A 21,892-nucleotide genomic window follows, 5' to 3' on the forward strand; every position below is an offset into this window, starting at 1 on the left:
GGAAGAAAGCGCCATTGACAGACAGGCAAACACCAGTCAGCCCCTGTCCCCCTCTCTCTCCATTGTCTCCAAGTGCTAGACGTCAGCAAACGACAGGAATCTGAAGAGAGGGAGGACAGAGAGCAAAGAGTCAGGGCTTTGTTTGGGCCCGCTGGCCTCAGAGCGGGTGAAAGTGCAGGGTGAGGAGAATGAGGGGACGGAGGAGAGAGCACTGGGCTGACCTCGCTGGAGGATCCCCCCCCCCTCCTCATCCACTCCTCCATCACTGTAAACACACAAAAACCACAGGCCTCCCACCACTCCCCATGTCATATTTACATATGAGTGTAATATCACATACAGAGCGCCTTGCAGATGGTCATGATTTCCCGTCACACACCCTCGCTCGCGCCTACACGCTAAGCGTTGATTAGGATTCAATCTCAACTCGGTCCCATCACGGCGAGGGTGTAATCGAACATCCATCATGACAGAGTTTTTGCAAATTCGCCCCAAGTTGCCCGTTGTTTACCACGCTACTGTACCGCGCAGGTGCCATCTCGCCTGTGTTTTTCATCCACTTCAAAAGATAATGTGTGCAATTTGTTTCAATGTGGGATGAAATGGAGAGAAATGGCAGGAGGGGAGGGGTGTGGAGAGGAGAAAATGGGCCGGGCCGGGCCTGTGCGAGGGGTGTGGTTGGGTATAAACCAGGGGACAGTGGGTTTTCTGTTGTTGTCCTGTTTTGGAGCCCTCTGTCCTGGCGTCCTGCACCCCTCCACTCCACTTTCTCTCTTTTTCCTCCTTTCCTCTCACACTCCCCTCCAGAGTGGGACTCTTCCATCGACAGACTCCTGTCACGTCTGCAGCATCAGTCTTCTGGGAGCTCCGTAGAAGAAGCCCGAAACCATGCTGACGTTTTTAGCGCTGGCGTCGGTCGTCCTCCTGGGAATAGGTAAAAAAAAAAAAAGAAAGAAAGAATCTTCTTTGAACTTTTTGTTAAGTTTTATTTCATCTATTGAAAGTGAAGAAATTCTCTTTACACTGATGTGGGGGTTAAAGGTTAAGTGAGGATATGATGGAGAGGGCCTTTTACTGTGTTTTCTTCTTCAGTGCTTACCGGAAAACTGATGGACTTGATGATAATAAAAAGGGTCAATAGGCTTAGTAGGGAATTAATTGATTTTTCAATGAAATGTAATAGCTCCCACTTCACTGGCTTAATACTAAACTAAAGCATTTAAATTAATATCTTAACATTTACTTATTGATTTAATTAAAAAAGGACACCTGTAGAGGACGTGTCTTGCAAAGTTAAAGAGTAATATTGTTATGGCTTTTTATGGGAGGGTTTGGCCGACTTTTTGCTCTCTCAAGCAGATGTCTCTCTGATGCTCCCCTCCTGTCAGATATTTGTCACAATTTTAATTAAGAATGTCAGGCGTGATTTCATTGGCAAAGTTTTGCGGGGGCTGGCTGCACTAACGGCGTTCGCTTCAAGGACGCTCGCAGTGAAAGCTGTGAACTTTACTCGGCGGGTGTTGAAAGAAAGACAGCTTAAAGCTCCACGACACTTAGGGGCATTAGTGTTAATGTAGCCGTGAGAACGCTGAGACTCGTGGTGGCCCATTCACACATTTTAAGTGAAACCGAACAATACGATGCTGATGCTGTTCCAGCTAATGTTAAAGAGTGGCAGGGGCCGTGCGGCTCCCAGGGGGCTTTTGGTGTGTTGTTTGAAATGCTGAGTGCATTTTCAAGGGAAGTAAAATATTGATTTTGCAGCCGAAACCAAATTAACATCGATCATTAGATATTATTCAAGCATAAACAGTGCACATGATTAAGCCAACGTAATCCATATTAATGGAGAAAATGATGTTCCCCTTTGACTTTGAGAGGCGAGCACCAATACTCCAGAAATAATCCAAATATTTACTGAGCGCATGTGTGAATCAATGGTGGATCTGACTCCACTAAATGTGGAGTTTAACCGTGTGTGTGTGGGTGCATATCTAAGTATTTGGGAATATTTGACAGATTTCAGGGAGGAAAGTAATAAATGGTAATGTGAGTGATGTTTCGCATTTCTCGTGGTTACAGTAGTAGGGGTTGAAAAATGTTCAGGAATGTAGTGACTTAAGAAAAAGAGCCAGTCAACACAGGATATATGTCCATCCGTATTTTACAAACAAGTGTGTTTTTGTGTCCACTCATGTAGACAACTGCATGGATTTGTTTCTTCACAAACTTACTTAAGTTTTCGCAGGTTGCAATTCTGATCACTTTCTGCTGCAAATCTTGTGCTGATGTGTTAATTTGTGAATTGATCCACATGTATTTTTGTGTGTCCCAGTGCCTGAGCAGTCCCAGGCCATAGTGATTTACACCGGCTGGGAGCGCCACGCCCTGTTGGGCTCCGACGTCCGGCTGTCCTGTTCCTTCTTCTCCTGGCGCTGGACCTCAGAGGACGTCACCTTCTCCTGGACGTACAGGCCTGATGGCTCCCGGGACAGCATCTCTGTAAGACACAAATTCACTAACTACTTAGTGATAGGATGATAACTGTGCTACTAGACAGGTGTGCTATCATCTGATCATGTCATCATCCTGTAAAGGAAAATACGCTGTTGTGTCAAATTAGTTTGCTGTCACAAGCGAAGCAACCTGTAAAAGCAATCGATAAATCTCTATAAAAATTAGACACATCCACTTTAAAGCTGCACTTGATGAGATTGTCATGGAACAAACTTAATGGTAAGCTCTGCAAAAAGTTCATCTTTAAGCTCATTGTTTTGGTGTTGCAGCCCGCGGCTTTGCTGTTTTCATCCGAGCAGCTGTGTTTTCTGTAAAAAACAAATCTCTGGTAAACCCTCTGTACGCAACCTGCTTAGCACCAAACTACTCGGTGAACATAGTGGAGCATTTAGCAGCTAAAGAGACAGATATTTAGTATAAATTGTTTATGAGATACACCAGAGTATCCTTTCCTCTTTCCTCCTTATTTCCCCTAAATGAAATTCTGACGCTTTATACTCCCTTCTTGAAGAGTTTCACATTCAAGAAGCTACGAAAAAATAATCAACAACAGAAATGCAGACTCGCCAACAAAGGTTGTGTCTTCTGCCAAAAGACTTTTTTGTTTTCACCATCGCCACCCGTACCAGGCACGAAGAGGAACAGAAATTTAGCCAGAGGAGGGGGTGGTGTACTGATGTCACATGGCAGGATTTCTGGATAGAGAAGCCATTGAAACTATAAAGAAAAAATAGATCTAATCAACTTGGGATCACTTGCAAACTTGGTTTTTGCCGCTTTAAAGGGGACAGATTATGAAAAACTAATTTCTCAGTGCTTGTGCTCATACATTTGGGTATCTGGAGTATCTACCAACCCACAAACTGTGAAATAAGACAGTTTTTTGTGGGCTGTTTAGATCAGAAAACATGTGATTCAACAAGCCATTCGGATTTGGCTCCCCTTCCTATGTCACATGCAGGTTCATTAGAATATACCTTGAGAACTACCTTTGCAAAGGTGCACCATATTTTTTCTTAAAGAGACAGGCGCTAAAACGGAGCCTTTCAGACAGTGGGTGAACACAGGGATATTCAGACAGACAGTATGAGAAAAATAATGTGTTTTTTGAACATTAAAGCATGTAAACATGTTGTAGTAGAGACCTAAAACACAAGTATGAATCTTGAAAATGAGCGTATGTCTCCTTTAATATCAGAATTTAACCACGGCTTGTCATTTTCTAATCAAATTCACGAATTTTGAGCAATGTTTAGACACTTTCAAATCCACAAAAATTAATCCTATTTTAATCCAACGAATACAGGACTATGTGAATGTCTGAAACGTCGTCACACACTCGAGCAATACTCAATATTCTGACCCACAAGTGCAGACTTTGTGTATTAACTCAAAGAAGGAAACAACAAGCGCACAGAAACTTTCTCTCTCCTAATCCTCCCACTTCTCTCGCTGCCTCCTGCTCTTTAATTTCACTCTCCCTGCCCTTATCGTCCTGCCATCTCTCTAATCTCTCTATCTCCCCGTCCCGACTGTGCCTCCCTCTGTCCACCTCCCTTAATCTCCTCCTCCCCAGTCCTGCCTTCTTTGTCCCTCCCCTCCTCTCTCATTATCTCCTCCCCTCACCTCCTTCGCTTTCATCCGTCTCCCGCAGTGCCCTCACTTTGAAACTAGATTTCTCTTCTCTCTTTTTCTTTTTTTTTCTCCACTTATCTTGTGTCGCTCATTTCTTTACCCGCCGGAACAGATTTACAGTCTCATACGTTTATCTGTTTTCATGGTGCATTTGTCCTTTTAAAATGTCGTATTTGATTTCTGACATGGTCGTATCATGTTCGAAGGCTTGTGTATAATTCATGGACGGCTCTCACAGGCCTCAAACCTTCAATCAGGATTGTTCTGAACGTTTTTATCTAATCGTTTACCAAAATGTCAACCAAAGTTGACCTTGAGCTCATAGAGCCTGGGGCATCAGTACTGCTCACCCCAGTTGTACCCCTTTGTGCATTTCCCCCAAAATCAATTAGCTTTTAGTTTGGCCGTCATCTGCCATTTTTGAAGACTTTTTGTTGGAGCTCATCATTCAAAATGCGTCAATACTAATACTGATAGTCCTACGTTTTGGTATAATACTAAACAATACTTTTTTCAATACCTCACTTTTAGAAATGTAACAGTAAACTATTTTTTCCATTAAAAGAAAAAAGGTCAAAATACTGTCTAAACTCCACACAAGAACTTCAAATAAAACGGTCTAAGACGGGCAACATTTTGACTTAAAGCTGCTCTAATCAATATGTTTTATTAACAAAGAATCAAATGAGTGTAATGTGAAAGTTGTTGCTCTTAGGACGCTTTCACAAACCAGCATTTAGTCCATTTTAATCAAATTCTGGTACGGTTCGTTTGGGAGGTTGTGAATGCAGTAATCGAAGTCGGTCTCGTACGTTTCCAAGCAAACCGAAACGCAGGCTGCCTGTGTGGGCATTTGTTGAGATGGACACATGTAAATAACGGGTTAACATGAGTTGGAGAGGACTGACCTGGACTTGTGCAGAAGTGCTGCATGCCATATGGGCCGAAGAAAATAGAATACAGAATATGCTAAATAAAGTCCAAAACAATAGTGACGTTCATAAAGTCATTCGAGATAAACTGGAGAAGGGATTCGTGCGCACAGTAGATCAGTGCCGAGTTATATATCAAAGTCCACGATTCCCTGCAGCTCTAGTGACGAAAAAGTTAATTTCGCTCCTTCGTACACGCCCCTCAGCAAATTATTTTTTTGGTTTGCTTTAATTTGTGCGCTGTGAAACCGAACCAGACTAAATAGAGAACGAACCAAAAGTGTCAATTTCACTCTGACTCGGACTAGCCGAACGGACTGTGGCTTGTGAAAGCACCTTTAGTGTCACAGAGATTTATCACGTGACCCTGTAGTTTCCTTCAGCTCTAAGAAGTGTTTCAGCGCCTTTCAGCTCATTGTTTTGGTTTGGCGGACCGCAACTCTACTGTGTTGGTTCACTCCCTGTGCTCTCATAGGTTCATTTCAGACGCCAAAAGCAGCTGTTCCAGCAAAAAAAACACTGTACACTACCTCCCTAAGAACAAAAGGCAGACAGACAATGTTAGCGACTAGCAGTTGAACATATTGGAGCATTTAGCAGCTAAAAACACAGAAACTATCTCTCAGGAGTTGGTGGAGACCAACACAGAGCTAAAAGAAAGAAGAAGAAAGAAATAGAAGGCCAAATGCTGATGTTACCCCGCTTCTATGTTCAAATAAGCGACTGTTTGGTAGCACGTTAGTCATGTCAACTTATGGGTGTTTACAGCTTGTTTTCACTCTCCCCCAAGTGGCCTAAAATGTTATTTAAAAATAATAATAATATTATTAATGTGACCAGATTTGATTTAAACCATCTTATTTGACAGATTTAGGGGCGTTTTTGGACGCGAGGGATCATGCCGCTTCCCACCATTGGACGCTTGATCGGCTGCCGTTACACACATGGCACCTGATTGGACGAACGCTTTCCCTCGTGGGCTGCTGCTCCCAGCTTTCAAACCGGAACCAACATGGTGGCTCTTATATTACAAAAACAGTTCACTGAAATGTGTTTCTGAAAATATTTTATGCAAGAAATAAGCCATGCAGGGCTGAATCTGAACGGTTTGTTTAAAAGTTTCTTGGGGGTTTCCAGAGGTGGCGAGACACCCTTACTTTGCACAAAGTAGCCTATATCTCAAATTTATGCAAATGAGGAGCGGCCAGCGTGACCCCCCCCCCCCCCCCCCCCCCCCCCGTCTCTCGAATCGTGCCGCCACGCTACCAGAATGCATTGCATGGTGAATGAGAAGCGTGGAAAGTCATACCTTTTTGTCATGATCCTGTACATGACTACAAAATAGGAACGCAACTTTAACCACGACAGGGTGCAACAAGCTATGAGCCTCCATAAAAAAGCAACATTGAGCTAAAATGCAAAAATAATTCTGCATAACGACAAAAAAACACTCCAATGCAGCACTTTCTCTTGACATACATAAACAGTACAATGTCCTCTCTGTCCTTTCTACAGATCTTCCACTACACCGGCGGTGCCCCCTATGTAGACAACAAAGGACCATTCAGAGACCGGGTGGAGTTTGTGGGGAACCCGGGCCGCCGTGATGGCTCCATCCTGATCAAGAACCTGGACTACAACGACAACGGCACCTTCACCTGCGACGCCAAGAACCCCCCTGACATAGTGGGCCGGCCTTCAAGCGTCCGCCTGCTGGTCTTTGAAAAGGGTGAGATGGGAGGGAGGACAGTGAGTCCTGCAAGGGGTTCCTCAGCTAAATCAAATTCCCCAGTACGTAAAGTCTAATGCCTGCATTGTACATCTGTGTCTGCTCATTAGCTTTCCACTGAGCCCATATGGCAAATTTTGGGGGAATTTTCTTCATCAGAAGCCAACTGTTCTCAATTGTTGTTCTAATCATTCCAAACTCTGAAATTAATCTCAATTTGCGCTGTGCATCAGACTAAAGCGAGTACAGTGTTCAGACCAGTCGTCACACTGCCTCGTTTAGAATTCCTCGCACCAGTCCCGTTAAATGAAATCAATTACAATTTTATCTCTTTCTCTATTCGAGATTGCTATCTCTGCCTCCCTTTCACTTCTTTTCTCCCCCTCCTCCTCTTTGCCGTCTCTTCCCATTTCTCTCTTCTTTCCTCTTTTCCACCGTCTCTTCCCTTCCCCCACCCTCTCCCTCCATGACTCCCTGCTCTCACCTTTATTCTACCTTATCTCTCCTCCTCTTCATCTCCCTCTCTGCCTTTACTGCACATGTATTCTTCATCTTTCATTCAACCTTTATTTTACCTTTGCTCTCCTTGTCTCATCTACTTTCATCTCTCGTTCTCTTTTCTTCTAGCTTTGTTCCTCGTGTCCCTCTCTTGTCCATTTCCTCCCTCCTGTGACATCTTTTCTTCTCCCCAACCTCTCTCTGTCACATGCTTTCTGCTCTTCATCTTTTTATTGTTCTCCTCTGCTCTACCTTCTGACACTCTTCTCTTCTCCTCTCCCTCTCCTCCTCCCACAGTGCCCATCCAGGCTGGTGTGATCACAGGGGCCATCATTGGGGTGGTGCTGGGCCTTCTCGTGCTCATCGTGGTCATCTACTACCTGATGAGGTTCCTGGTGGCGCGCCGCGTCTTCAGCCTCAGTGTCAGGTCAGTGCCCGGCCCGTGGCCGGCGGCGCTCTGCCAGTTGTTTTCGTGCCAGGGACTGGAGCTGAGGCCGGAGCCCATCCCTGGCATCGACACCTGCGTGGCCAAGCTGGCGTAGCTGCCGTTGCCACGATTTGATTTGGTTAGGTGTGCGAGGTTTAGATTGGAAGTTAGTCAGCTGGAAAGAGACAGATAATGATCTCTCATTTAGATTTAATCTAAACACAGTACTGCATAGGTCCAAAGCAAGATGATTAAAAGTGGTGAAGCGAAAGATTCTGAGTGGATAATCCACCAGATCAAGAAGATGATGGGATCCATCATCTTGCTTATACCTATCCAATCTTATGAGATCTTAACGCAGCTCCTGAGGGCTGTGTTTGAGACGGGGCCAGTAGATTAAGTTGATGTTCTCTTTATGATGGCTGCCAGGCAGTGCTGCCCTGTGACCACTGGAGGGAGAGATAGATTCGACATCCTGACATTGTCTTTCTTTTGTCCCCTCCAGCAAACATGGCAAGAAAAAGAAAGAGGGATCACAGCAGAGACAGGCAAGTTCCCTCCTCTCCTTCCTGAACCATCCCCTCTTCTTCATCCTCCTCATCCTCTGTCTCCCTTTCCTCACATGCTCCATCACATGCACACATCCCAAAAAGCAACAGCTTGGTTTGCTGTCATATTCGGGGCGCTAAATAGCAAAATGACTGAGAGATTACAAAGGCATTCGGTGTTAGGCTCAGGAAACGTGTTGTCAGAAGGAATATTCATCTATTCTGTTGCAGCGCAGCCACACAATAGCACACATCCAACATGACAGCGCATAACGGCACAGTTTTCATAATCGCATTCCCCACGATGCCAGTCCAAGCAGCTCCAATATGTCCGCACACTTAGCCCGACTCCTCCTCAAAGCAACATATCAACAACAAAGTAACGTGTCATTCAAACTCTGCCCGGCAAACACTAATAACAGTGTTCAAGCTGTTAAAATTCTAGTGCGGTCTCAGCGTCGGAGGTGCTTTCAAGCCTGTGCTGTCCCTCTCTCTCTCTCTCTCTCTCTCTCTCTCTCTCTGGTGGCCCTCACCCCTCCTTCAGCTCCCTCAGGGGGGCCAAACAGCGCGGTGAGAGTAAACACCCACGGGGCAAAAATCAAACCAGCTACTGTGAAATGGCCGAGCAATGCTATTGCTGTATTGAATGGGACTGTGATTTGCTCGCAGTGGGGAAAGGGACGGGAGCTGCTGATTTCGCTCACTGGGAGTCAAATGAAAATCACTGGGCCTATTATGGCCTGGGCTGTTATCGGTGGTTTTACGCTGCTGCACGCCAAGGATTTGGGGTATTTTTTTTTTTCCACTCTATTCCTCATGGGAAACCGATAGCCTCAAGTGGTGGATTAATCAGACATTTTGGTGGCTTGTATTCTTTTGTAAATACAAGGCACCAGGGCAAGTCGTGTTTGATTACTCTGTGGTTAATGTGGGGGCTGGATGGTTGCGGGGGTGTATTGTAATCGACTGCATGCCTTGCCTGCTGATAATGAAAAAAAAAAAGGAAGTCGAGGGATTTGGGTTCAAGGCGTTTTTCCTGAATCAAAAAAAATCAGCTTTGAAATGAGAGACACGCAAAGATATCCGAAGCGGAAGATCAAAGGTGTAATTGTGACATGATTTAGCCGCCAGGTACGAGCGAATGTAAAGACGGGAAAGCAGCGGGTAAGGAGTGCACCATCCTGCCCCTGTGGCTCTAAACCTAGAGGGCGACACCGGCGAGGGCCAACCCTTCCTTCTATACCTCAAACAAGTTTGCTCTATCGCATCTCCCCGGAGCCCTTCATCCTCCCTCTGTCTTCTTCTTTCCTTTTTACTGTCGTCTGATTGTCAGGTTGCTCTTGAGCTGCAGTCAGTTGCTCTCAAGTGCCTGCGGTGGGTGACAGTGCATATATGAATAAATAACTCCGCCGCCAAAAGGACACTGGGATATTTGACAATGTTGTCATTTACAGTTACTCCTCTAGCGAGTCTCGGCTTAGAAGAAAAATATTCCGTCTGAGCTGCCTTGTTTTTTTATTTTTATTTATCCTCGGAGCTGATTCCTCTGTTGTGCTGTGGCTAGGCCGCACCTAGGGGGCTCGCAGGGTTTCATGGTGCGCTCATAAGTGGTTGTTTGATCAAATAGCCCTTATTAGGAGGCTCTGCTGACACAACACAATTCGGTATCAGCCTCACCATCTTCGTTACTCTCACTTTGCTGGGCTTGCACTACAAATCTCCAAAAGGCTGTGTGGGTGAGGGAGCGGGCGAGACAGAGAGACAAAGGAACCCTGTGGTGTGTGCTACTCCCCATTAGGTGGAGTTGTGGGAGAGGAGTTTAGCCCGCAGCCACACACATACAAAAAGCTAACAGGAATGAACGCACACACTGTACTGGAATGATAATTGAGTGCACTCTGTATTGATCTGAGCTCTCACACACACACACACACACACACACATGCACACAACCCACCCATTCTTCTTTCCATCCCACAATTGCTTCCCCAACCCCTCCTCACTTCACTTTATTTCACTCCCTCCCTCGCTCTCTCATTCACATTCCTTTTATCTGGTCCCCAGTCTCTCCCTCCTTCTCTTCAGTCGCATCCTCCTCCTCTTCCTCCTCTCCATGCCTTTCACTTCCTTGCTGACCACGAGAAGCTCTATCTGTCTGTAATTCCCCCTCTCCTCTTCCCTTTTTACTTCCTTCTCACCCCATCACTCCCCTTCCCTTCCCAGTCTCTCTCTCCTCTCCCTTCCTCAGGTGTTCTGATCAGCTCCGGTTCTGGACAGAAAATCACTACCTCTCACTCTTCATCCACCTCTCAATCTCCCCCTCCTAACCTGTCACCGTCTTCTCTTTAGCATGCAGCAGGGGACGCAGACACTTACCTTCCTATCTACCTCCCCACCAGTCCCTCCTGTTTTGCCACTGTACCCACATTTCCTTTTGAAGTGTGTGTGTGTGTGTGTGTGTGCGTGTGTGTGTGCAGCAGCCCCTGTAACAAGGGCAGCTCTGCCAAAGCAGACTCGAGTGTGTTTCCGAGGCAGCCCCGTCATTAGCGTGGGAGCTCTGCAATACAGCAGAGCCTACCGTGGGATGCATAATGGTAAACAATACAATGATGTATGAGAGAATGTAAGTATGATCGAAGGTAATGACACCGGATGGGCTGCGTAGCTGCCCCGTCGAGCCGGATGTTAGCGGCATCCGTACGCCTCGATTGCCGTCTCATCAGAGTGCGTGCTGCTTTTGCACAGTGCATAATTAAAGATGATACATTTTGTAATGCAATCAGTGGGGGATTATTAGTCGAAGCTTCAGTGTCTAGAAGCAGCCTCCAGTGTGCTTTCCACCGTTGACTAACCTGATGTGTTAGAGGATATATTTCAGTCTCCAAACCTCAGATCCAGCTTTACTATTCACTCCCCCTGTCCCCTGCTGTAACACTTTACAACCGGCCCGTAGTTCAACCTGTGGACGAGTATTAAAAGTGCACAGTGTTGTGAAAACCATTACATATGAGTGAAGATCATGAGCATTACATTTCAATAGGTTAACTCCCAGGTTAATGCGCTGGAATACAGCTGTTGTAAAGTTAAGTGTTACCTTGACCTGATCTCCGCTCTGTCCAGTCCCTCCCTGATGGATTTGTTGTGCTCAAATGAAGCCTCACTTTCCTTCCTTCCTCCTTCCTTCTATCGATTTCTTCTTAGAGATGTTTTTGGACGTTGCACAGACAATATACAGAATGAGTGGGAGTGAATGGATGAATTATATAAGTACAAGTTCAGATGAATGGGGGCTGAATGTGGGCCATCAGGTCCATCACCACGGCTACAGCGAAATGGTCTATAGCAAGTTATTTATCCCACCGTCAACTTTAATTATTCATTTAATAGACCAATTATGTGATCCGTAAACAAATATTTAATTTCCTGGTAGTTCCCCCCCTTTAAATGTGACATCATGCAGCTTTCATTTTTCTTTTTTTCATGTAGATTTTAGTGTCTAAATGTTTCAGAGACCCAGTATGCGTGGGTGTGTCGATTTGCAGGACACTCAGCATTTACAGTAGGCATCCAGGTTGAAATAAGGTGAAAGTTTTGAGCTAATTTTATTGTCAGCAGAATAAGCCCGGAGAGATCTTTTTTTTCAAAAGTGTCCTGACAAAACGTTGCATTTCACAATTTATGCATTTAAACAATTTATGCACAGAAAAACAAGAAGGAAAGAAACAAGAAAAAAAATAACAGAATCTGAAAAACATAATCATTAGTATGACACTAAATCTGAGGTTAAAAAATAAACTTAAAAGCAAGAACAAATTTAAACATGAAAAAGGCTAGATATGAATAATTCAAATGAGGTTATGGATTTTAAGTGTAGTGTTAAATCAGTAAACATCTTTTTAATGAATATATATCATTGTGTTGCATGTCCTAACTACACACTGAAATATAGTCATTTGAATGATGTTCAAAGAACAATTACCAATGTAAATCAACCAGGACTGAATTCTTAAGGATTGCCTCTTTAAGTACAGTACTTGAGTAAATGTATTTAGTTACATTCCACCACTGAAGATCAGGTGTTAAAAATATTTGAATATTAACTATTGACAACTGAGGGATGGCAAATATTTAGTTCCAGCAACTACTGTAAGTCTGAGAAACATACAGTGCAAACTGTAGTTGGGGGGGTTATGTCGAGAAGGGAACACTTGAGTTGGGGAAACTCTCGCGAGATGGATAAGTTTAGACACTGACTTCGATGGTTCAGGTTAGGGTAGGTTGTCGGGCAGCGAGTCTCGTGAGAGTTTTTGCAGATTTCAGATTTCGCAATTTGCGGGTTCCCTTCTAGACACGACCGGGGGAGACTCCCAGCAGCTGGAAGTTAGCTGGGAACTAGCTGGGATCTGGCTGGCAATAGGCTGGAAGTCAGCTGGTAGGGGAAATTCTAGGTGGCTGTAGAGTTGTTCCGATACCAATACCAGTATTGGAAATGCGTCCGATACTGCCCAAAATTCAGTATCGGCAAGTACGCTAGTCTATGCACCGATCCGATACCATAATTTATATACCCAGAAAAAAATCTACTTTTTTAAGTGGAAAATCAATTCTTCTTCACCGCTCCCAAACAGTCGCCTTCACTGTGCTGTCACCCTGGATGTATCATGGCTACCACTGGTAAGTACTGTTTTAGAGCAGCGAAGAAGAACTGATTGCAGGTAGTTTGTCAGGTGACGATTGCAAACAACAACAGTGGAGAGTGTAACAGTAGTCAGAGCGAGGAAAATGTCAGCCATTTGGCAACATTTCACAGTGGAAAATCCAACAAGAATAACTGAATAACAAAAGAAAGTTCTATTGTAATAATAATAATAATAATAATAACAATATAATATATTTTTTATCACGCTGGTATCGGATCGGTACTCGGTATCGGCCGATACCGCAAGTTCGGGTTTCGGAATCGGTATCGGGAAGAAAAAAATTATATCGTAACATCTATAGGTGGCTACATCTGTAGATGTCTGAATACTCACTTTTAGCTAAATGTATTACCGGTTTTAACATTTTATTTTTATTATGGGGACTTTTCCACTGTGACAAGAACAACACTGAGGCAAAACTAGACCTTCGGTCAAATTTAAAGATGTTGGATATCAGCACATAGTATCTCAACTAGTCAAATCCCAATCAGAACCCAATCTGGTATACATTGAGTGTGTGTGTATGTGTGTGTTATTGATCAATTGTCACTCAGTTGTCGCAGGTGTACGGAGCCTGCCTGCCACTGTGTCCCATCCTAACGCATGGTTACCTGTTTTGTCACCCCCTTACAGCTCTGGACACCGCCCCCCCTCACTTGCTACCCCCTCCCCTAAAAGGACTGTCTCTCTACCTCCTCACCCCTATCCGTCTCTGTGTATGTCTGACTCTCTCCTCCTCCTCCTCATAAATGTGTTTTTTCTGTCCTCTTCACACAGCTCCACCTGTCCTGCTAACTCCATCTCTCATCCTCTCATCTCTAACACACCCATCTCACCCCTCATCCCCCTCTGTCCTCGCCCCCTCTCTCTCTCTCTCTATTTCCCTCACGCTCCTTTCCTCCTGAAGTGACTCTCCTCCCCTGTTCTCCCCCCGACCCCCTCTCCCTCCTCCCCCCACAGGGCCCCGTGCCGTCCGCCGACCCCTCCAAGGTGAAGGCGGCCGCCTCGGAAAAGAAGAAGCAGGAGTCGCGCAAGGATAAGAAATAGGATACGGGGAGGGGCTGGGGCGGGCTCGCCAGCCGGCTGCTCCAGCCCGTACACCTGGCGGTGTTCAAGGCCCAGCCCAAGCAGCAACAGCAGCAGCGAACCGTAGCCAGAAAGACAGAGAGGGTGGTGGTAGGAGGGGAGGAGGGCAAAGTGTTGATGACCATCGAGCTGGAGCTGACCCGCAAAAATGGGGAGGAGAAGCCCGGCGGTGAGGGAGGGACAGGGAGGTCCAAACCGCTCGGCTTCCTCTCCCGCCTCGCCAACCGGCTCACCTTCAAGAAATAAACCAATAGGGAGGCGGGGGAGGCCAAGGGGGGAGGGATCCGTCGAGGATAAGAGAGTGGGAAGTCTACTGATGAGACAGCAGGAGAGTTAAACCACAAACCTACTTCACACCCACCACAACGCCAACCTGAGTCCCTGAATAAATGAGTCAAATCATATCTGCTCCTGTCACAGCCTGATGACTGTAGACGCAGCTATATGGGCCGAGATCTGAGATGGCGTGATAATCTCTTACACCAGCCGGCACCCCGAGTGCTTTTGTCAGGTCATAAGATATGCCATTTGAAGCGAGACCCTAAGACGGCTGGGTTTGATAACAAAATCTAAAAAGCTGCTCCCCGGGTTTTGCCTTTCTGGTTCCTTTCATTGTGATCCTATCCGCCGAAAAAAAAAGCTTTCTCCAAGTGCGTCCGATACGCATCACGAATCCCAAGCTGCGGGGACAAGCCAATTTGCTTTTTTCCGGAGGCGACGTGTCAAACTCTAACTTTCTCCCCCTCACACTGATCTTCATTCTTTCTCCCCTCCAATCCCATCGCTTCCTCTTTCACTGTGAATTTCCTGACTTTCTTGTTAATTCAAATTACAAAAGTGATTTATATGCTAACTGCTCTATCCTCTTTCTCTTCCTCTCTCACTTCCCTTTCCCTCTTTTCTTCGTTTTCTCTCTCCTGTAGATAAAGGTCTGACTTCTCCATGACTGCCTCCACTCCTCTAGTCTGCTCCCTCCTTTACTGCCCAGCCTGATGCAACCCCCATTATTTCCCATTATCTCTACTCTTTCAAGACAGCACTGGCTGTAAGAATAGTCCTACTATATCAGTGGCAACGGCGTCAAATAATTTTTACAACGGCTGATTGGAGACCCTGTATGCACTCATTGGGCAAACTGTAAAACTGTTTAAGGCCTAACTACGCACATAACTTCCTTAAGAGGAACCCAAAAGACATCCCTCTGTGTTTAGAGTCTCCTGAATCTTCCCCCTTAATGTTTACGACTCAATCGCACACACCGAGCGGAGCTGTGAGTGCACTCTGGACTTCAGATAGAGAAAAAAGAGAGACAGAGACGGAGGGGAGAGTGATAGCGGGAGAGAAATATGATTCCTGCTCTCAGCCGGCGTAGATAGAGGTTCAAGCCCTCGAGCTCGGGGTGATTCAATCCTCTCACATTTGAGCTAATGGAGGTTGTCGCCGTGTCCCTGCCCTGGCTAAAGGGGGCTATTTCTGGCCCTATAAGAGCGCACGGGCTTACTGTAACAGCTGCACATTTTTCAGCTAACAGGGGAGGGTGGGGGGGAGGAAAAGAAAGAGGTGTAGAGGGTGGGCGGGGAGTTTGCCTGCTGCTGTGCTGTTTGTGCATGAGGCTGTCCGCTGTTGACTCGACGGCCGGCGACTGACGACCTGGAATGACGTCACGGCCCGGAAGGCTGGCGGACGCTCTTAGGAGTCTGACAGGAAGAGGTGCAGCTTCTGTGAGTTATTTTAGGTCCAGCTAATCCGCTCGCGCGCTTCTCCTCGCCAACCCAGGGCTAATTATTTTAGCGCGCTCTGGTAACGAGATATCTCTCTCTCCATCTCCCTCCCTGCCTCCCCTGCTGTCTTCACTCCTTTGTTATTCCCTCTTCATCTCTGCTCCCATCTTGGGATTCATCTCCTCCCTCCGAACCCCTGTTTCGTTCTCTCTCTGTCCTTGCGTCTTTGGCTTCCTTTATCTCTTCCTCTTCCTGTCGCCTAGTGACTCTACTCTGCATTATTCCCCCACAGAAAAGGCCTATACACAATCCACTCCACTCTTTAAGCCTCTCCTTATCTGACTGCCAAGCCTACAGCTCAATGCTCCTCGTCTCTTTTCTCTCTCTTCTGTCCTTCCTCCTCGTCCTTCTTCTTCTCTTTTTCAAACTCGATGACGGACATCTCTCTCCCCTCCCTCCGGATTGCCCAATGATCGACGAACGCCCTCTCGCTTGCCCTTCAAAACGCCCCCCCCCCCCCCCCCCCCCCCCCCCCCCAAAGGCATGTCCCCTGCCGCCTTCCCTTCTTCCTCCGACCCTTTTACTGTGTCGTTTCTGCTGGTTCGAATGCCAAAATGCTCTCCTCTGCCGCTCACCGGCAAAGGACGGAAACACACGGGCCGAAATCCGCCTTTAGTTCTCACTGAAGACGCCAAACAGAAACTTATAATCTAGCTAGCTCTCTTCCGGTCGCAAATACGACGCGTGTTTTATGTATATGTGTGTCTATTTAAGAGTGCTAAAAATGAGATTTGATATAAAGCAAAAAAAAAACAACAACAGTATGTCACCCTAAGTAAAGCAAATAATGTTTATTTGAGACATTTTTTACATGTGTATAAGAAAACACATGGAGAACATGTTGATCGAGGCAGGGAAGAAATGTAATTGTATTCGATGGAATATGTCATTATATTTCTGACCTTGTGTGTTGTGGAAGGTACTGTGTGGCTGTGTCTCTCTGGTGTACGTTTTATTCCGAGACGAAGGGAAATCGAGGTTGTCGTGCGGTGTCAGAGAGAAGATGAGGGGTGGATAAGGGTTCGGTTAACCTCCGATTCAGCGCGATATGGCTGGGGAGGGAAAAAAAGGGGGAGGAAGGTGCTTGCTGTGGGAGAAAGCTTCGGAGGAAGAGACTTATCTGGCGTGTTAAGCCAAGCCAAAAATCCATATGTATCACCACAGATAGTCTGCTCTTCCCCCAGAGCTTTCTCTTAAAGGTGCTCCTTCCCCAACCCTGAGCCATAGATGGATTGCGATCTGCGTGCTTGATATGCAGGGTGGATAGTGTAGACTTGAATGTTCCTTTAAAATTCATAACGGCAATGGAGGTGCTAGAATCCACATATTTATAACTGGGGATCTGTTTCACTAGTCGCTGTTTAACTGTCCAGTCACATGGATTAGTTAGAATGTTTTCTTCTTTTGCAGCAAAGCCACACAGACACCTGACACGAGTCAAACAGCATTAAAATGCCTTTTAAAAAAAATGTTTTATATGTATTATGAACTGTGTTAGTCCTAGTTGCACAATAACCTTCCTTTATTTGAAAATGACTGGAGCTTCTTACATTTTTTTACATTTATTTTAATGCTTGTGATAATTCCAGAGCACTAACAACTTTTGATGACTCTGTATAATGTGTTGTAAAGAGAACGTAAATAAAAATTAAAGCCCCATGCGCGGGCTGTTGTCAACAGAAGACAAAGTAAACCCAGCTGAAAATGTCTGCAGTCTTTTTTTCTTTCAGTTCAGCATTGTGTAAATCTGTCACGAATGTCTCTGCCAAGACATGCTTTCATGAACTTTTCAAAAGAAGAAAGTCCTCCCAAAATGAGATATCCTCTATTTGAAATATTTGAATACTCTGATGGCTGGCATGAAAGTAAAACTCATTACGGAATAGCACTAGCCTTATTAGCTATCTAAAGACATTTGCATACACAATAAGAACATTATACAGGAAGGTAATCTGGAGGCTTCAGATGCTGAACAATGACCGCAGGTGGTTTCTTTTTAAATTCAAAAAAGGAATATGGTTTTGAAACATTTGCTTTATGGCAGCAGCAGGTGAGGAGTAAAATGGTCTCACCCTACCATGCCCTTTGTTACCCAACTACCAAAAAGTAATGATGATGAACTTAAAATAAATGCTCGGTGACCATTTACAACCTTTTGCCATTTTACAGGGTAACAAAATGAGGTATAATTTAGAAAGGCTTAATTTTGTCTGACTTTACGGGCGGGCTGGGTTCAGTGAGCATACGTAACCTTTTCAGAAATGCTCTGCTTCATATTCAGACAGTTACACTCACAGTACAACCACAGTCTTTAACTGGTGACCATTGAACTGCGCAGCTACAGCACTTGAATGAGTGGCTGAGGGGGTGATGGCGTGCTAAGGTGTCTCTTTTGATACTACCGCTTGGCGTCACCAAAGTCAGACATGTTCAAATCCTACACATAGGGGCTTTAAAGCTACTATGTGTTGAATTTATGTGAGAATAGCACCTGCACATATTTGCTTTAGAGTTAGATGAGAAGATTGATACCACTCTCTGTGTGCAATAAGGAGACTATTAGCTTAGCTTAGCATAAAGACTGGAAGCAGGGAGAAACGGCTAGCCTGGCTCTCTTCAAACAGAACCACCTAAATCCATAAATTGTCATAATTACATTTCTGCGTGAACAAATTAAACAACTGAGATAATTAGAGTCAACTGGTGCATTCACATGCTCCTCGGATGGTCCCATTTTCCGAGTTGGGAAGTCGTTCTTCCGACTTTAGTGTGTTCATGAGCTCTAGGTCGTAATGTGGAAACAACATTGACGCTACATGCGTTGTGTTTTATTGCTCAGAGCATTTAAACAACATGTTGATAGCTGTTTCTAGTATTTTTGTGACAACGAAGATCAAAGGAAACGGATCAGATGATCTAGGTCACTGGTTCCAAACCTGGGGATCGCCAGAGCTTCACAGGGGGTTTAGCGCATTAACGCAACTTGCGATTTGTAGGTTGTAGCGGGCTTTAAAGGTAGAGTGAAGATACTGGCATCATATGAAATTAGAAAACCTAAGGAATCCATTGGCAACCATGTCATACTAGCTTGTCGCTAAGGAGGCTAAATGACGCTCCAAACTTACGCTAAATTTTGGCGTGGAAAAACTGGCATGACCTCAAGATATGTGAATGAAAATGGGTTCTATGGGTACCCACGGGCTCCCCTTTACAGACATGCCCACTTTGTGATAATCACATGCAGTCTTAGTCAAGTCAGCACACTGACACACTGACAGCTGTTGTTGCATGTTGGGCTGCAGTTTGCCATGTTATGATTAGAGCATATTTTTTATGCTAAATGCAGTACCTGTGAGGGTTTCTGGACAATATTTGTCATTGTTTTATGTCGTTAATAGATTTCCAATAATAATATATAGGTCTGCATACATTTGCATAGGCTAAAGCAAGCATATTTGCCCACTCCCATGTATATTAAATACTTGACAAATCTCCCTTTAAGATACATTTTGAACAGATAAAAAATGTGTTAATGTGCGATTAATTGCAATTAACTATGGACAATCATGTGATTAATTGTGATTAAATAATTTAATCGATAGATAACCTTAATTAAAGTACAGTTATGATTTTTAACAGTTAAGTTTTGTGTGCTTTCTGTCATGCATTTGCCTCATTTATTTTACAGGTACAGTGGGGTCACATTTTCTGAGACAGATGGTGACCTCATGTGTTGCTGACTCTCTGCTGTAACACCTGTCTTTAGCTTTTGCTGAACAGCTGTCACTTTGGCTTCAAGTGGCAATTACAGGATATGGACACTGAATTTTACAAGATTCCAAGAAAAGTAAGTTGCACATTGACTTTCGTAATAAAACCATCAAAATGTTTATCTTGTGACATGTTAAAATGTATTGTAAGAGTAGCACAATTAGTGAAGCGTCCTGACGTTAGCAAACAGACGTGGCCTAGTGATGTCAGTTACATTAGCCACAATAAGCTACATCACACTTTACACCAGACTTTGTAGGGCTGCATAGCAGCAAGTGTATTGAATTGAGTAAGGGTGTATTGTATTGCTTATGACTTAAGCTTGTTTCTAAGTGGAGAATTGTGTTATTTCTTCTTTCAAAAGTTACACCGTCTTACTATAAGTTAACTATGTTCTTAACATAGTTTTATCTTTCTCATTCTCTTGCTTCTTGACCCATTGAGGTTTAACTTGACCCGTTTAATTACTTCTCTGGTTCATGTTATAGCTAAAATTACACTTTTTTTTTAAACATCTCTGTGAAATAAGAAACTAATAAGAAAAAACTGTTTTCATCAAGGACGTATGCTAAACTCTAGTGATAAGGACAGCGAAATTAGCAAGCAAACATCCTTGGAGAAAAAAAACACCTTCAGCGGGAGAGAAAAAAGGAGGCCACCTTGAAAAGAAGTACACTACAGTGGCTCATACATACATCAAATTATCTCATACAAGATTAGAGGCATGGTAGGAAAAGTTAAATCCACTCTAAAAAGTAATTGGCAACTTGTGAGAAGACATTTGGTACTATCTGACATGGGATCATCGCTGCATCTGTTGTGTGGGCTCAGTGTGATGACCCACCTTATGCTCTAAATATGTTGGACTTTAAGCTAACTGCAGCTTTGTACTGGCTCCAAGTCACAGAAGAAGAAACAGTTCATCTTTGAGGATCAATTAACAAATGATTAAACCGTTTATGGCGGGATTTATTTGTAAGACACACCTGAGGATTTGAATCTACATGTGCTCAGAATCAGAAACAGCTGGATGCTTTGCCTCCTTTTCATTACTTGAGGGCCAATACTGGTCCCTCATTATCACGTTTGTTATAAATACTGTATGTTATGTAGAGTGCAAGGTTTCTTTTGTTGTGTTGACAGCTGTGATTGATGACTTGTTGTTCTACATGGAACCATGTGTGTGTGTTGTGAGGGGGTGTGGGGAACATATTGAACAGGTGCAGCCACACACACAGAAACACCCTCTGTGTGAGGGTATGTAGGGGGGCAACAGATTACAAAACTCACGGTTCGGATCGTATCACAGTTTTGAGTCACGGATCGGAAGCAAATATGACTTTTAGAGATGCCCCGATCATGTTTTATTTGCCGCAGATACCGATTGCCGATGTTCAATGAGCCATATCGGCCGATATAGATCGTTTTTGTTGTTGTTTTTAAAATTGTTTTTAAATTTAAATGTCATCCTTGTACTTTGTTATAGTCATCCATAGTGGTTGTTTGCATAAATACACTCAGTTCAAATGGTTAGTAAATAAAAGATAGTATTTTTATTGATAATAAAATCTTGGCAGTAGTCGATCTAATGATGCTTCGAGCTAGTTTTCGGAAGTCAGCTCATAATTCCCTCTCTATTATCTATTTTATAGTGCTGTGAAAAAATCTCCGTCAAACATGTGGATTTGTTCAAGTTTCCCGCCTGTTAAACTACATTTACAAGATTACATTTGAACATGATAACGTTAGAATTCACCCATTACTCATTCATTTTTACTGAATACAGCATATAACGCACCATAATGTAACTCAATGGAACCTCAGTACAATAGCTGCTCCGGTGCTGCCGACATTAACTGGCTCTCCTCCTGCTGATTTCAGCACGGATTTGTTGTTCACAATGTAGCATCATCAGGGATCGGCGATTAGAAAGCATTAATGCTGATCTCCTGATCGCATATTTTTTTACTGAATATCATCCGATTTCATTCTATGATGGTTAAACTGTGTAATTAATCTGCGGTTCACATGTGCGGGCCATGAGGGGGGGGGGTCCGTACGGATCATGGATCACTTACGGTCCGTTACACCACTAAGAATGTGTGTATGGTGGTGGTGGTGGTGGTGGAGGGGGTGCCTGGGTGCAGAGAGGCCCTGGGACAGGAGTGTAGTAGTGAACGATGTGGGGGGGGGGGGGTTGCATGGCTCAGGTTACCCTGACAGGAGGGAGCAAGTAGTGAGGGAATGGGATGTTTGGTGCGGGGGTGC

At 44.5% G+C, this 21,892-nt stretch overlaps 1 protein-coding gene across 4 annotated transcripts; it reads left to right on the forward strand.

Moving 5' to 3' along the window:
* The first annotated feature begins 699 nt into the window (after positions 1–699).
* Positions 700–17,551, forward strand: mpz (myelin protein zero). Of its 4 annotated transcripts, XM_037788087.1 has the most exons (7): positions 701–934; positions 2,336–2,502; positions 6,600–6,813; positions 7,609–7,738; positions 8,244–8,286; positions 13,947–13,976; positions 14,996–17,551. In XM_037788087.1, the coding sequence occupies exons 1-7, from the start codon at positions 889–891 to the stop codon at positions 15,005–15,007; spliced, it is 642 nt and encodes a 213-aa protein (XP_037644015.1). In that variant the 5' UTR covers positions 701–888; the 3' UTR covers positions 15,008–17,551. The 4 variants fall into 4 exon arrangements, with proteins under 4 accessions (XP_037644014.1, XP_037644015.1, XP_037644016.1 ...); XM_037788086.1 differs by having other exon boundaries at positions 700–934; positions 13,947–17,551; XM_037788088.1 differs by lacking the exons at positions 13,947–13,976; positions 14,996–17,551 and adding an exon at positions 13,620–13,854.
* The last annotated feature ends 4,341 nt before the right edge of the window (positions 17,552–21,892 follow it).

This window comes from Sebastes umbrosus, chromosome 12 (genome assembly GCF_015220745.1).
Source record: "Sebastes umbrosus isolate fSebUmb1 chromosome 12, fSebUmb1.pri, whole genome shotgun sequence".
Taxonomy (NCBI): domain Eukaryota; kingdom Metazoa; phylum Chordata; class Actinopteri; order Perciformes; family Sebastidae; genus Sebastes; species Sebastes umbrosus.

Coding starts and splice junctions, on each gene's coding strand:
- mpz (XM_037788086.1), top strand. CDS start 889: ATGCTGACGTTTTTAGCGCTGGCGTCGGTCGTCCTCCTGGGAATAG. Junction 2,503..6,599: donor GCTCCCGGGACAGCATCTCT/GTAAGACACAAA, acceptor TCCTTTCTACAG/ATCTTCCACTACACCGGCGG. Junction 8,287..13,946: donor AGGGATCACAGCAGAGACAG/GCAAGTTCCCTC, acceptor CTCCCCCCACAG/GGCCCCGTGCCGTCCGCCGA.